At 36.1% G+C, this 17,373-nt stretch overlaps 1 protein-coding gene and 1 long non-coding RNA gene across 2 annotated transcripts in view; both read right to left on the bottom strand.

Moving 5' to 3' along the window:
• Positions 1 to 131: 131 nt before the first annotated feature.
• The window catches only part of LOC140796641 (methionine aminopeptidase 1B, chloroplastic-like), a 29,991-nt gene continuing 12,749 nt past the window's right edge, over positions 132 to 17,373 (bottom strand). Inside the window, exons 6-10 of the mRNA XM_073149714.1 lie at positions 16,620 to 16,691; positions 7,113 to 7,192; positions 1,699 to 1,796; positions 919 to 966; positions 132 to 620 (exon numbers count right to left, since the gene is read on the bottom strand). Of these exons, the coding sequence (XP_073005815.1) occupies positions 475 to 620; positions 919 to 966; positions 1,699 to 1,796; positions 7,113 to 7,192; positions 16,620 to 16,691 (444 nt within the window). The 3' untranslated portion in view covers positions 132 to 474. The remainder of the gene's footprint in view (positions 621 to 918; positions 967 to 1,698; positions 1,797 to 7,112; positions 7,193 to 16,619; positions 16,692 to 17,373) is intronic.
• Positions 3,122 to 7,098, bottom strand: LOC140796642 (uncharacterized). Its single transcript, XR_012110496.1, has 2 exons — positions 3,736 to 7,098; positions 3,122 to 3,696 (listed from the first exon to the last, which is right to left on the bottom strand). It is a non-coding gene; the product is annotated as an uncharacterized lncRNA (long non-coding RNA).

Consider the following 17,373-nt stretch of genomic DNA (forward strand, 5'->3'; position numbering starts at 1 on the left):
AATTTTCTTCAATGTTACTGGTCAGATTTCTCTCAATTTTTCACATTCACATGTAGAAGTTGAATATTTCAATTTCTATCTTGAGATGCTAAGACAAATGTTGAAGTTCCACCATCTATTGGAATGCAAGCTACAAAATGAATAAAGGTCTATTTGAAGATCTGGTGCTTTTTGCTCATGTGGATTTCATTTCTTATTCATGCAGAGCATGTAATCTAAAAGTTTGAAATACATAAAATGCGAGTCTGCAAAATTCGTGAGAGCAACAGATATATTCCCTTCAAGAAAGAAAAATAAAGATATATCAATAAATATTGGCCATGTAAGATCAGAACCCATACATCTATGAAAAATTATGTGCTGTAGTCCTTTGCATGGAGAGCTTGTGGTTGGAGTCTTGAATGAAGGCTATCCTGAGAATTGAAGATCGAAGATTTACATTTGTCACTCTTTACGTTGAGTTATAGATATATCTCAAAACTTTGTCAAAACCTCTGCGCCAGTCCTAGTGATTAATATTGTATGCTCAAATTGTGCAGCACGGCTGCCATCAGCCGTTACAGTCGTCCAGCCATCTTCCCATGTAACACACTCGATGCTCCCCATCGTAAGGATTGGCTCTGCAAATTTTGATTAGGCATAAATTTGTTCAAATCCAAGAATTGTAATTAGCTAAACAACAAAATCCACTTTTAAGCAATACTTGATAGGGAAAAAATGATGTATCAAGAAGATAGATCTCTAGAAACCCTCTCCTGGAAGAATGTGAAAATTTTGCACCTTTTCACAAGAAAACAGCATAATCCTTTGACTATAAACATGAAGCAATCATACATAATTACATGTAAAATCAACTCGAAAACTGTCCAAGAGATAAGATGTTTGCTTGACTTGCAAAAAGTAAAACAAGGTGCATACCAATCGTAAATGTTTGACCTTCAACCATACGGCCAGATTCATCATTACCTATGAAACAGAGATCAATCATCGAAATGAAAACTCGACTCAGTACAAAAGTAAAAACTTCATAAGAATAGTTACAATCATACTGCAGTAATTTGACATCATTTTAGAAATTGAAACCAATTTCAAGCAAGTCTTATTATTCCAATAAACAGATCCTACATAGAAGAATGCACCACAAAATTATAAGTTATCCTGAAAATTAATGAGATGTTCCTCAAGAGAACCATGTGACAAACCTATGATTTCCCCTCCCTTCTGCATAAGAGTTTAGAGAAGTATAACAGAGGATAAAATTGTTTCATGACTCCATCTTTCATCACATTAATTGCTCCTCACATATGCATGAGAATGGATCTAAAGTTCTAAACCCAGAAGAAAAATGCTTTCAAAATCCTCTAGAGCAGAATAGTGTTAAAATTTCCACATGAAATTTAATTAATTATAGCCTATTCCAAATTTTCATACTCCCAAAGGTCAGATTAGTACTTCTTGATATTCATTGACCTATTCAATCATATAAAGAATTAGAAAGCAACTTGTAGAGATTTTTGTCCTCTCATGATGCATCATATTGTCTCAATCACTATAACACAGGTCTGGATCAAAGACCATTCCTCTAATCAGTTAGGTTTCACACAACTTTTGCATTTTGCGTGCTTAAAACTTTCACATTATCACATGTGCAATGAACTCACTATGTTCTAATAGAAAATAGTATAACAGAGCACTCACGATGATGTAAGACAAGTGGCTCAGAGTGAAATACAGTTCCAATACCATGCCCAACGAAACGTTCCACCACACCATAGCCAAACTTTTCAGCATGCTCACTAGGATAATTTAAAACAAGAAAAGCTGAGAAAATAGTCCACTTCTATAGAAGCTTGAAACAAATTTAAAAGCATATAGAAGCAAAATGCATGGTTTTAACTTGTAGTTTGTAAGAACTGAACAGTACTTTTTTCATCCTTTATTTCTAATTTATCATAGAAGCAATGTAGGAAAGATAGATTCCATAAAAAAACAGAAAAGAAACAAAAGGATTCATTATGTCTTTGAGCTAAATAATTCTTTCCAATTTAGCTCTGTCTGTATGTTGTGTAATCTGCTTCAATATGAAGGATTTAATGAGTTGAATATAAATTATTTGCTCTAGCTTGAGTACAAAATAACATAACAAATAAGGGAAATTTGCATCTAAAAGACACTTGGTTTTTTATTTTGTCACACCTAGTTTTCATTTTTGTTGCATGTCAAACTTTTTTCTATTTTCTCTTTTGACTTTGCCATCATTAAATAGTGAAGAGAAAGAATCTTGCTAGGCATTTAAAACAATAAGACTTTTTAGTAAATTATACTATTCTATCAGTTTTTGCATTAGGAAGACGTGCAATAGTAGATGTTTACTCTCTCTCTCTCTCATATATTTATGTAAGATGCAAAATAACTACAAAAGTATATTTTTGGTGCCATTTTTTGCCTCAGGAAGACACACAGTTATAAATGTTTGCTCTCTCTCATGTATTTACGTAATACACAAAATAAGTATGAAAATGTGTTTTTAGTGCCATTTTTTGTGCCTTGGGAAGACACATATAGTAATAAATACTTGCTCTCTCTCTCTCATATACTTAATATGTAAAATAATTGCGAATTACCTTCTAACGACAAATGTCAACAAAAGACGACAAGCCTTGGGACGCTCGGGGGAGGGGGGGTGGGTGGGGTGGTGTGTGTGTGTGTGTCCATCTATACCTGCTGTTCCATGTGCCACACCCCATGGGCATGGCACAACAATGCTCATGTGCCTGTTCTTGTATCTCAGTTGCATTGCTTTTTGATTGGTCTTTGTGATTCTTAACCTATTGATGGAAACTCAGACCTTTACTCCTTAACAACAAAAACTAGTTATCCCTACCTAGAAATTTGATAAGTACTACCATGTAAGAACTGAGAAAAAAAAAGGAGAGAGAGAGAGGGAGAACAGGTGCGCTGCATGGGTAACCCTCTCCCCTCTCCCTCTCCGGCACGCGACGAGGCGGCCGCAGAGATCTCGCCTAATCCAAATCTAATTTAGATTTGAATTTTTGCCCTATAAATTAAATCCTAATTCTCTCTCTTCTTTACTAGCCTCCTTTCCCTCTTCTTCTTCTTCTTCTTCTTCTTCTTCTCCTTCATATTTTTTTTAGTTCTTGCTGTCAGAATCATGACATGGGTTCGAACTGTCAGAGCATCGCCGAAGTAAATAGGGACCATCATGCTCCTCCTCAATAATCCCTCTCTCATCCCTCAAATTTAATTTCAATTTAATGGAGTAAATTAGAAGTACCTAATTCCGGTGTTGCGGTCTCATCAGTGAACCTCATCGGCCGACGGCTTTGAGTCGCTACCGCTCCGTCACCGAAAGCTTCGTGCTTTAAGCCTGGTGTCGATGATACATTCCAGAGAGGCCCTTGTGGCTCGAGTCGTGGTCGGCCATGGGTGAGAAGTCTTCCACTGCTGGTCGCCTTGATCGATCTTCCCTCCTCTAGTTTTGGTTGTCGAGGTTGCTAGGAAGGCTTCGGCGAGGTCGGCAGGCCGCTAGCGACAGTGGTATCCGACGATGTTCTCTCTCCCTTCCCTTTCCTCCTCTCTTCTTTCTACCTCACCGATCTCATTGGGGAAGAAAAAGCCCGAGCCCAACCTTTTTCTTCTCTCGAGTTCGGATCTAGGTTGCGGACCCGACTCGACCTGCAGCCTTTAACATTAAGTCATCGGCTGCAGGCCGACCTGCAGCCCAGTTCCTTGTTGGCTTTGGGTTGGGCCCTGGCCCAGCCCAACTAGCATGAAGTGGAAGGGTGGGTTGCGGGCCAGCTGCAGCTCAGTCCAATCCAATGGGTTTTATTCAACCCATTGTAGTCATTTATTTGGTTTTAAAAAATTAAGAAACTTTATTAGGGACAAAATTAAATTATGATTATTTTTATATTTTTTAAATGTGATTTTCAGCACGTGGACTAGGGACTAGAGATTTCAATTATCTTACCTAGATTTAGGTGAGTGGGTTCACTCACATATTTATTTTTATTATACTTCGTACATTTGTCAGACCATGTAATTTGCTGTGTGCAAATTTATTTATTTTATTCTTACGTGCAAATTTAATTGTTATATTTTCTGTGTGTATTTAATCATTATACTCAGTGCATCGTCATAACTTGTGCAAATTATAAATTTTAGTGAAAAGAAAAATAAAACTAGTATTGGTATGTCTCAATGGGTTAAGGAACAACTCCAAAATGAATGAGAAATTTCCTAGGTAACTCTAACCTCTCTCAACGATTAGTGAAAAAAACAGGATGTGTTGATTACATAGTGATACCATCTAATGACCCTAACCGGATCAGCTATGAGAAAAAGTCTCGAGCGTCATCTCAATGTGACTTCTAGTTGATATGGATCCACAGGGTATAGACCCATTGAGACAAATGACATTATAAACATTAAAAAGATATTAAAAATATATTGAAACTGAGCAAGGCTATAAGTTATGACTCTCTATTGTTATTATTGTCATTATTTAAGAGTATGCCTGTTGAAAAATGTTATGTATATTATTAAACTTGTGTTTTATTTAACACTATAAAATTTTATAATTTATTTAGTTTTCGAGTGGATTCCAGTCACTAAGCTATAGTTGTTGGCTCGTCGATTTCTTTCTCTTTTATTATCTCAAGTAATGGTCATCGTGGCGACTGAGCGAGATGCATCGGGACCTTACCTCAACTTAGGACCTATCTATTTACTTTTCCGCTCTTTTAGTCTTATATTTTAGATTAATTGTTAATTATATTTTATTTAAAGACAAACAATGATATTATTTTATGTTCATTGCAATTAGTTTAAATTTAATAAAGCAGATCCTCTTCGTTTATTTATTCTTGCCATTGTACACTTAGGAAGTATTAGTAAGGCTTCATGTATCTCAAGCGCATTGAGGTACATGGTCGGTCATGATTCCAAATTCGGGTCGTGATAGTCCACTTCATGCATAGTGACTATTTGAACTATGAATAAACAAAGAAAGGTTGTTGTATACTCCAACACCAGGGTAACTTAAATGGTACTCCAAGAGACTGAAATTGTTTTCAAATAAATCGGGCAGGTGATTGAATATGATGTTTATAGATATGAAGATTTATTGATTACCTGATCGAAGTTATAGGCATGTGATATATAACAACTATAAATAATTGTTTCACTTAAGGATGATCGTGTTGGTAGGCACATCCTTGCCAACTGCCATGTTGATGGAGTATTGGCACATCCCTATGCTATGGCGTTGTGGGTCGTGTCAGTAGCATGGGTGTATGCCTAATTGACACGACTAGTAGGCACAATATTTTTATTTTACATTTTACGCTTTTAAGATTAATTTAAAGTGTAAAATTCATGGTTTGCCGAATCGGCCGATCCCAATATGGATTGGCCGATCGGGATCAGAATTGGCTGAAATTGATCCCGATCTGAACTCTCTTTCTTTCTCTTTCACTCCTTCTCACACACTCTCTCTCTTACTCTCTTTCTTTCTTTCACTCTTTCTTTCACTCTTTCTTTCTTTTTTTTCTCCTTACCATATAACCATTGTCTCTTTTACGGAGAAATCTAGCTCCAACGAACTTCAATGAACTTCGACTAACTCCGGTATATAATTTTTTAATTTATTTCTCTATTTCTCTCTCAATTTTTTTTCATTTCTTCCACTTTCCCTTTTTCTCTTCTTCATTGCACCATGAATTTTCTTTCTTTTGTTTGATTTTCGTCCATTCACTCTCTTTCTAATCTCTTATTATTTTCAATTTTTATTGCACCATAGTTTTTCTTTCTTTATTTTCTTATTTTTAAACTTTTTTCTAAATTTTAGAAGTTTTCTTACATTTTTAAATAATGTTTAGAATTTTACGTAATTAAAAAGTCCGATCCGTTCCAGGCGATCGATGCGGCCGATACGACCGATTCGGCCGATACAACCGATCCGGTCAATATGTATCGTTTTTTCGGAAGGCCAATCTTGATCTCAATCCCGATTCCAATTTTTCAAACCTTGGTAAAAATAATAGATCTAACTCAATTTTGTTAGATCTATTATTTATAAGTATGTTTACATGGATATAGCATTTTGGTGTTAGATTTATAAATAATACTATTTAAAATTTAAGAATCAAAGGGAAATTTTAATTAATCTCAAAATTGCTCCAAAAATTTCCTTGAATTTAAAAAAAAAAAAATCCAAAAAATAATATGTCAAATTCATTCAAATTGGGTTAAATTGGTGTATGAAAGTATGAACATATTACATTAACTCCATATAAGTTAATTTAAACCCAAATTTTGTAACTTTTACATAAATTTTCAGTATGATTAGATTTCCCCTAAATTTTTCTCCAAATTTCAAATATCCAAAGTTAATATGTCAAATTCATTTAAAATTAAGTTAAAATTAATATAGGAACGTATTAGATTAACTATGTTAAACTAGTTTTTTATTTTTAATTATTTAACTATAGTCAATTAATGAATGTATTCATTCATATTATATGGTGAATCATGTTTTTACTTGACTATTGCTATATCATTAATAAAATAGGTCATTTGCAATATTATCTAATGATAAAAGTTTTTAATATAGGATTTACATGTATAAAGACTGGAAAAATTATACTAGAGGCATGCCAAAGGTTGGCAGGGCACATGCTGATCAGGCATCGGCATGACATGTGCCTTCGACACGATGATCCTTACTTTCACTACTCCATGTTAATGGAGATGTGTAAGGACATCCCAACACTTCGTCAATTCTAAACTTTGAAATAAATGCTGATGACAAGAAGGTCCATATAGTAGGCAATGCATATGCCATCTGACTGTTTATCTAATTTTGGGAGGTGCAAAGCTAATATTATTGTTGCAGGATATGAACAATGTCTCACAGCATTTTTGAACTTATATAAAATTTTGAGAAATCGAATCTCATGCGACATACATCTGTAAACAAGTGTTCTCAGCTTAAGTTGTAACAAAGAAAGAGAAGGAAAATGTTACCTGATTCTTAATAAGACAATTAAGATTGGAAATGACTTGGTGGCAGCATAAGTGCATAATGTTACCTGATTCTCTTGCCAATCTTTTTAAAATTAGCACCATCCTTGCAGACAGAAATGGCCCTTTCCAAGCATTCTTCAGTTATCTGCTTAGAATAAATGATCGTATGGGAATTTTTGATATGGTAAAGAATGGTGCTTCTACCATAACTCAGGAAACAACCATCAAACAACAAACTCAATGTGAAGATCTAATTACATGAATTATTAGTATCAAATTAGTATGTCAAAAGGTGAGTAAATGGATACTTACAGGTAATTTGTGAAAAAAGCTCACAGTAAGAGACATCAAGCTACCAAAATGGATATGCAGCCTGCAGTCACATGTGAAGATTCATCTGCTGTGCAGCGATGAAAATATTATGTGGTTATGCAAGCACATATGTGGGTGAAGTTTTAGCATCAATAATGATATTAGTAGCATATATTAATTCAATTACATAGTCTATGGAATATTTCTAATTTTCTATCATAACAAACTAATATATATTTATGATTAGCAAGAAAATATATGGAGAATTATCTTCATATAGCTCAAAGTTTTGGTCCCAACAACAACTGAATGTTTTGGATTTGGTTTGTTTTGGAGTTTTAATTTTTTTTATATAATGAAAATTTAAAAAACCCTAGCAATTTCTAAAACTAGTAGGAACTTTAAGAAAAATAACCTAATTCTTTTTAAATTATAGAAATTAAGATAGGTCATAAAAAAGATCTACTACTCACATTTTATGAAGAAATCAATTAATAATTACTATAGATGAGGTCTCCTGTTTGGAGAGAGGAGGGAGAGAGACCTTCAGTTGAGAGAAAGAGAGAAAAGAGAGAGGGAGAGAGACCTTTGATTGAGAGAGCTCTCAATCTATTTCATGAGAGTAGAGAGCTTTTAATGGTTCTAAAGCTATACACTTATTCTTAATAAGAAAAACTGAGAGCTTCTCCATTTGTTTCATGGTATCAAAACTAACCTAGGTTTATTGTTGGCGATCCCCTTTGCTAGTGGACTCATCGAGGGCAATTGAAAGCAGAGGCCTTGCTCACCCATTGAGCTCGAGTCACCTCGCCTATCTCTCTTTCGTCCTCCATGCTCTCCACTTCGAATTTCTTCGGGACGCACAAGATCTCCATGGACTTCGACTAGCTCCGTCGGCATGGATGATATCGTTTGAGGATCTCCATCGATACTGCTATTGACTTTTTTTTCCAATATTAGCTAGATCGCCTCTTTCCTCTCCAATCAGCAAGGTCATCTCTTTCCTCTATTTTTGTCAACCAATTTGCTGGTTGGACCAAATTCATTGCTCTGCAACTTCAATTTTATTATTACTGCTATTTGAAGTCTGATCAAGAATTAATTGCTATTGTTGAATTAAATTGTACCAAATATGGCAAAGAGTTAATTACTATCGTTAAATTAATTGCTATTATAGTGGCGCATTTTGATCTAGCCTATGATTACCTTCCTCCTTCCGCTGACTTCATGCCTATCACTGCTGTTGATTGGCCATATTGATTTGCCATTGTAGAGAGCACTTGATGGACATGATTTCTCCAATCATCTTGACATATCCGGTCTTGTTCCCTCTGACGACTCCAAATAATATACTACTTGGAAGGCTCGTAATCGTCGTGTTTGGGCATATTTGATCGCCTCCGTTGACAATACTCTTTGTCCAGATCTTATTCAATTTACCATCACAACTGATCTTTAGTGCCACTTTAGGTCACATTTTGCCAAGTTTAGTGGTGCTCGGGAGTATCACCTTCAATTTGATGCTCAAACAACTCAACAAGGTGAATGATCTTGTAACAATCACCTTCCTAACCCTACAGTTGCTGCGAGTCCAAATTTGAAGGCGGAATTGAATTTCGACTCTCGAGCAGAAAATTAGGATTACCGCGGATCTCCAAAATTAAAAGGTAACTCAATCAAACGATTAAATGGTTTAGTGCTTTTGGGTTTGAGATAGATTCAGAAAGGAGAATGAATCTATCAAAGTGGATCGTGGAAAGGGAAGGCTGAAGAGGCGTGATAGTGATCGGCCTAGGGTTGTTGTCGAAACCAGAGAAAAAAAAAATTAATTGGGGGTTGAGGGTGTACGTGCTTTGCACGTGCAGCCCCTCCTCTCTCCTTCTCCGGCACGCGACGAGGCGCAGAAAAAGGGGGATTTCATCTAATCCGAATCGGATTATATTTGATCCTCTTCTAATCTATAAATTAAACCCTAATTCTCTCTCTCTCTTCAACCCCCCAGCCTTCTTCTCCTCCTTCATTTTCTTTCTTTTCTCACCATCGGAGTCGTCGCTGTGGAATCGGATCGCCGGAGGAATTTGGGACCACCACACTCCTCCCCGGTGAGCCCTCTCTTATCCCTCTAGTTTAATTTAAATTTAAAAAGGTAAATCGAAAATACCTAAATTGGGAATTTCGGCTTCGCCGGCAACTCTCGCCGGCCGACGGCTTCGGGCTGCTGCTGCTCGTACTCGAGAGCTCCAAGTCGTTAGCCTTACGCCATGGATGCCTTCTGGAAGAGCCCTCGTTGCTGCAGTCGACGTCGGCCGTTGGTGGTGTGTCCTCCACCTCGTGAGGACAACAGAGAGAGAGAGAGAGAGAGAGAGAGAGAGAGAGAGAGAGAGAGAGAGAGAGAGAGAGAGAGAGAGAGAGAGAGAGATAGAGATAGAGAGAGAGACAGGGAGGGAGCCGGTCGTGACCCGCCGCCGGCAAAGCCACCGGCGGCCACTCTCTCTCTCGATCCTTCCCTCCCTCGCGGCGGACGCGAGAAGGGAGAAAAGAAGAAAAATGGGGTTGACCCGAGCCACCCCTTTTTCTTTTGAATGCGGGTTCAGGTTCGGGTTTGGATTTCGGATCCACAAACCCGACCCGAACCAATTAAATTGGATGGGCTGCGGGCTAAACCGCAACCCAATCCATTTCCTATTTGGCTAGGCCTTGGCCCAGCCCGATTAGTTCTTTTTGATTTGGGCCAGGCCAGCATTAGCCCAGCCCAACCTAATGGGTAATTAAACCCATTTTAGTTCTTTTTAGTTTTTAAATTTTAAAAATTATGATATTATTCAAATTAAAATTTTGATTATTATTTATTATTAAAGGTGGTGATTTTAGTACGTGAGCTAAAAATTTGAGATTTCAGTTGTTTTGCCTAGACTCAAGTGAGTGGATTCACTCACATATTTATTTTATTATATTTCGTATCTTTGTCAGACCATGTAAATTTTCTGTGTGCAAATTATTTATTTCACCCTTACGTGTAAAAATTTAATTGTTACAATTTCTGTGTGCAAATCTATTTATTTCATCCGTACGTGCGAAAATTTAATTGTTATATTCAGTGCATTACCATACTTCGTGCAAATATTAAAATTTGTGAAAAGAAAAATGAGATTAGTATTAGTACGACTTAGAGAATAGTCCCAGTATAAATCGCTTGCGATTTTCCGTGGTGACTCAAGTCTATCTGAAAGCCTAGGGGAAAGTCCTAAATTAGATCACTGCGGTGACTTTCTTAGGTGACTCTGGCGGGATTAGAGAACAGTCCTAGGATGAATGAGAAAATTTCCTAGGTAAAAGACAGAGTGTGTTGATCACAGGGTGATACCATCTGATGACCCTAACCGGATCAGCTATGAAGAAAAGTCCCGAGCGTCATCTCGAGGTGACTTCTAGTTGATGTGGATCCACAGGGTTTAGACCCTTAAGACATATGACAGTATAAATATTGAAAAGATGTTAATATGTTGAAAACGTGCAAGGTTACAAGTTGACTCTCTCTATTGTATCTTTGTTATTATTTAGAGAGCATGCCTATTGCATACTGATATGGATATTGTTGCTCTTAGTTTAATTTATTCAGCATTAATATGATTAAAATTTATTTGGTTTTCGAGTGGATTCCACTCACTGAGCTATAGTTGTTGGCTCATGGATTCTATTTTTTTTTTGTATTTGTTTATCTATTTCAGGTAATAGTCAGCGGGGCGACTGAGCGAGATGTACTCGGACTCCACCTCCACTTATGATTCACCTATTTACTTTTCCGCTCTGTTAGATATTATGCTATAGAATAGAAGTTTTATTTATTTAGTTTAGAGACAATAAAACAGTAACATTGTTTTATGTTTATTGCAATTAGTTTTAAATTTAATAAAGCAGATTTTCATTTTATTTATTTTGCCATCGTACACGTAGAAAGTATTGATAAGGCTTCGTGTATTTCAAGTATATTGAGATGCATGGTCGGTCATAATTCCTATTTCGGGTCGTGACAGTTGTGGTTAGGTGGTAGAGATGGCAATGGTGAAAATCGATATAATCAGTAGGAAAAGGATAGAAAAGAAGTAGAGGCCGCTCCTTAAGGCCAAGAGGGTGCCGTTTGAATGCCTTAAATCTACTTCTGTTCTCGGGAATTGGCATTCAAATGCCGGAAGGGCCGTTTGAATGCATGAACAGTCGTTTGAACACCCAATCCTGAGATTGATTCTTTTGACTGCTAGAACTTTTATTTCCTTCACAAACGACTACTATTTAATCGTTACAGATCTATCCATCAATTTTATAGTCATATACATAATTTTTGGCATGAGTTGCGGGCCTCAGAGCCTTCTAAGCTTCCTCTAACTAATGGGCTTTTCAGAGAACGTTGTCAACTTTACAAGTTTTTGTATGCTTTTCATTCAAAGTTTACTCCTTTGGTAAGGGACTTTGTCCATCATGGCACTCTACCAAGTTTAGAGTCAAATGTAGCTGAGGTAATTACTAAGGAGACCCGTCTTCGTATAGTTCATTCTCGATATGCCTCACTAGTGCATTCCCTTTGACCAAGATAGATCAGGTTCTTGTCACAAGCTAGGGCATCTGATTGAGACATGTTGGGAATTATATCCTAAGAAACGCAAAAATCACAAACTAAAGACTCATCCATGCCCGATTGGATTTGGTGGCTACTGACGTTTCTTCTGAGATGCCCTTTATTATTCATTTGCATACTGCTCCATTGGATCATCTTCAACCAATTGAGCAAACGTTGGCCCAATAGAGGCAACTTCTCAATCATCTTTTATAGAATCCAATGCTCACTACTTTAGTTTTTCTAATAGATCATTTAACCATGTCTACTCCTTCTAGTAGTACTCGTGACACTTGGATTATGGACTCTAGAGCCACTTAGCATATGACTCCAAATTCCTTAATACTTATTGCTTGCTCACTCATGTCACAATTGCACCACTTTAGATTGCAAAAGGATCTTTTCTTCCCATTTGTTGGTCTAGATCTATTACTACTATCTCTGAGCATTTTGGTCGTCTTACTCTATCACATGTCTTGCATGTTACTGATTTGAGCAAGAAACTTCTCTCACTTTGTAGCATTTGTAATTCTAACTATCATGTCTTATTTATTATTACTTCTTGTGTAGTGCAAAATTTATTTACTGGCCAAAAGATTGTTGGTTGTAGAGCTGGTGTCCTTTACCACATTATCTTTTTTTCATCTACCTGTCTCACCTATTTCTATTTTGTTGGTGTGTATCTGTTACATTGTAGGTTAGGTCATTTGTCCAAATCTCGTTCTAAAGGTCTTTCTTGTTCTGGAGTCTTAAGATAAGATTCTTTTGGTTCTAGTTTTATGTTGGATTGTGTGAGTTGTAAGTTGGCCAAACAATTTGCTATCAATTTTTTTTCAAATAATAAAAGTAGTTCATCTTTTGATCTTGTTCATTTTGGTATTTAGGGACCTACACTTTTACCTTCCAAGTGTGGATATTTGTATAATATAAGTAATATTGATGACTTTTCTAGATATACTTGTGTTTATCTCATTCGCCATCGATTCGAGATTCCCCAAGTTATATCAGATCTGCATCTATGATTTACACTCAATTTTATAAACGTATTAAGATTTTTAGGTCTGACTGTGCTCGAGAGTACATTTCTATTGCTATGTGTTCCATTCTCTACCCTCATGGTACTATTTGAAAACCCTTCATTCATGAGTAGAATAATATAGCATAATATAAACATCGTCATATTTTAGAGATTACGCATGCTATCATTCTCAATTCTTCTAGCCCTCATTTCTCTTGGGTTAAAGCTTTCTTGGCTAATGTTAACCTTATCAATCTCATGCCTTCTCTCCTACGAGATTATTTTCCTCGTGAACTTCTTTTCTCTTAAACCAAATTACAGTCATCCTAGTATTTTTGGATGCACTTGCTTTATTTTGCACCTTATGAATGTGACAAGTTGTCAGCTTGATATGTGCAATGTGTTCTTCTTGGAACAATTTTGAACACAAAGGCTATATGATTCTTTGACTCGTAGGATGGATTGCTTATCATGTCTCTTTTCTAGATGATATTCCTTATTACTCTCCTGAGTCTTAGAACCTCACTTTCCTTACGCCTCTATCTTAGACATCTTCTCTTCAGCCTCCTCTTGAGACTATGCCCACTCCAAGTTCTCCTAAAGAGCCTCTTGTTTGATGTCCTAGTGATCCTCTCTCTTCTCGTCCAATTACTTAAGTGTACTCTCGACGAGTTATTCTGATACCTCTTTCATCTGTATCTCCTATTTTATCTTCTGTGCCACCTTCTACATTCTCTCCTCCTGTTGGTACTGTGGACCCTAGCCAATCTTTATATATGTGTCACCCTCTTCAGAGATATAGATTTATTGATGTTGTATGTTATTCTTCTGAGTTTTATATCTTCTTGACACTTCACACAAATCATGAACCTAATTCTTATCATGAGGGTGTTGTCCATCCTAATAGCAGCATGCTATGAATGAGGAGTTTCAAGCTTTTGCATGCACTCAAACATAGGATATTGTTCCTCTACCAAGTGGCATCGAACCTATCAGCCAGTGCAATATGTTTCCTCCTCTTGAGGGAAGGCAACATTCACCCATTTTATCATGTAATGATGCTTGCATCACTTACAAAACTCACAGCAAAAACCAGCATAACAAATTACATAAACAATAACAAGTCCTGTATACCACATCCTTGCTACAGGAAATTTTTTGAATAATCAATAACTACAACAACAAAATTTTTAGTTCTAGCTAACTTAAGATAAGCATATAAGCTATATGGACACTTTTCCTTCTTTAATTCCTGTTAGGCATGGTTCTTTGTCAAGATTAAGAGTTATCATGTCCGTTCTTTCTAATTGCATGTGAGATTCATCTTTTGCTCCTTCTAAAGACACCTTTGATTTGAAAAATAGCATGTCATTTCTTACGACTTCCATGTCAGCTCCAGTCAGGTACTTCTAAGTTCTAACAGCGCCTTCTACTTGAATAAATCACTCCTCTATATTGTTGCATTACTTAGTCTCTTCTTAACATGTTCCACACCATCTCAATTGCTTCTCATGTTAACGTATTCTCTATAACTGCTAGCCATAATCTGTTTGTCTTACATTAATTACTTATTCTATGTTCCCTACAAACTCACCCATCCACCTCAACATCCTCATCTTGGAGACTTGGAGATACTTAACTTTGTGTATGTTGTTTCTTGGTTGCCTAACATTCTGATCCACCCATTCTATTGTTGTCCTACAAAATTTAGCTTTCTTACTGGGAAAATGAGATCACAATATACTGTAGTTGTTTTTCCATATCAACCATCATTTTCTAATTCTATGTAAGACATCCTAATTAGTCTATATTTCTTGCTGAAGAATGGTAGCAATTGTACTCTCTTAAAATAAGATATTTCTTATCCACTTAAGGTAAATACTTAGTTTCTTCTCTCAATGCCTCTAGTTAGTGTTCAACCCTACCTCGAATTCAACATGTAACAGGACATTTCTCAGGGAAAATTTGGGTACCAAGGACATGAACATAGCAACAACAAGAAAAGTAAAAGCATGGATGGTAGTTTTGGCCGATCTCGATCTTGATCCTGCCCCGGTCCTAGCCAAGTGGTTGGTTTCGGGGATCAGCCAGATCAGTTAAAACAACCCGATATAAGTTGTTTAAAAGTTTAGGTCAGATCCAGAACGGATACGACCCGGGAGACATTAATAGTCAATGTCCCAAACTGCATTCTTTTCAAGTTTTCACCTCTTTCTTTCTCACACACACACACTTACACACTCATCCCACCCCTCATTTCATCAAGTTCATCTGAAAGTCCATTCAGCAACTCCGCACTCCACACTCCGATGAACTCATGTGAGTGTTTTTTCTCTTTTGATTTTTTTTTTCTCAATTCTGTAATAATAACTTATGAACATAGAAATTTATTAGGCCAAACTTAAAATTTATCATGATTTTAAGTGAGTAATTTCTTAATTTTTATTTTCTTATCTTTTTTGTCAGTTTTTAAAGTTTTACTTCGATATTGTATCAAGCGATACGGGCAGCCGATATGTATTGATTTTTTGGGCAGCCGATCCTAATCCCATTACTGGAATCCTTAAGCAAAAGAATATCTTTTGCATTCCCCTATGGAATACTCAAGCATTATTAAAATATTGAAGATAAAATAGACTTTGGATATCCCACAAAACAATAGAATATAATATTACTTTTTCAAAAGTCATGCAAATAGTAAAGAGTTCCTACCAAGAGTAGTTGTTGTATATAAATTGACTAGGTAGTTAAGCAAATGCATATAACATTAAGCTTTTCCATCTAATGACATGTAGATTATAGTTTCAACCGATCCCAAGATGGATTGGCCGAAACAGATCAAAGATTGGTCATAGCCGATCCTATCCCAAAACCAATATAGTGACTTGGTTTCAGTTTGGTATTGGCCAGAGCAAAATAATTTATTCTTAAGGACTTGGATCGGATCTAAGATAGATCTGACTTGGGGGATATCAGTAATGTCCCCCAGCTGTCTTGTTTTTCTTCAAGTTTTCAGTTTTTATTCTCTCTCTCAAACACACTCTCTTTCCACTTCTCATACTTTACCGAGTTCATCCGGTGAGCTTTTTTGGCTACTTCATACTCTGGTAAACTCAGATGAGTATTTTTTTTTCTTTTTTTGTGTTTTTTTCATTTCACTTCTCTCTCTCTCTCTCTCACTCTTTAGCTTCCTATTTCTTACTATTGCTGAACAACAGTGAAAAGAACACCTTTGCAGAAGTAATTTATGAGTACAAAAATTTACTAGATCCAGTTCGAAATTTATCATAATTTTAAGTGAGTATTATGTTAGTTGTTAGACTACATATATGAGTAATTATTACTTTTCTTATTTTCTGTCACTCTTTCTAAATTTTTAGAAACGTTTCTACATTTTTAAATCTTTTTAGAAATTTATGTAATTAAAAAATAATCCAATAGTGTATCAACCAATACGAACGACCGATATGACAACCAGTATGCATCATTTTCCTGGTCATCAATCCTGATATTCAGAATCTTGCTATGAAGCAATTCTATATATGTTCAATTACTGATTATGAAAAGAATCAAGAAATCGACAAAAGAATATCTAAGTCCATTAGCCTGAAAATGTCAAAGAAAACATACCTCTACAAGACGCCTTACTGGTTCATTGACATTGCCACACAGAAATGTCTTTGAAGTGTCCCCATGGTAACCCTGGAGAATAAATCACGAGAACAGCTATTTCAGAGCAAGATCAGTGAATAAAAGTTGTATTATGTATGCAAAAATGAAACATACCCCGACAATAATTAAGGGCTAAATCAAAGAAAGAAAGATAGAATTTACTTGCACACAAGGGCAGGAAAGAAACGTCAACATATATATTAAGCAGCAATCTGAAAATAAATATTCCATCCATATCTTAATAATACCTAGCTTAACCTATATTTTATCTGATCTATTATTCATAGCTCCTCTCATATTCACTTTTAAGTGAGGCTTCTTTGTCCTCTATACCTCTTTGCATGTAAAGACCCACATAGAGAGATAACCTCTAGTAGTAATAGCACAGATATCTTAGAGGTTGAGTATATATCCTTCTAAAGAAATTCCTATCTTTTATCTTCTTGTCTAATTTGAATAGTTCTACAAAGCAACAAATAAACAATAACAACATGTGTTAGGACCAGAAGAAAAAAAAAAAAAAAAAAATTGGGTTGAGAGAGGAGGGTGCACGTGCTCTGCACGTGCAGCCCCTCCCCTCTCCCTCTCCGGTGCGCAGCGGGAAAGAAGGGATTTCATCTAATCCGGATCGGATTAGATTTGATCCTCATCTAAACTATAAATTAAACCCTAATCTCTTTTTCTCTCTCTCTGCTTAATACTGATAACCCCC

The sequence above is a fragment of the Typha latifolia genome, chromosome 10 (assembly GCF_019914945.1).
Source record: "Typha latifolia isolate L0001 chromosome 10, TyphaL0001v2, whole genome shotgun sequence".
In the NCBI taxonomy this organism is placed as follows: Eukaryota; Viridiplantae; Streptophyta; class Magnoliopsida; order Poales; family Typhaceae; genus Typha; species Typha latifolia.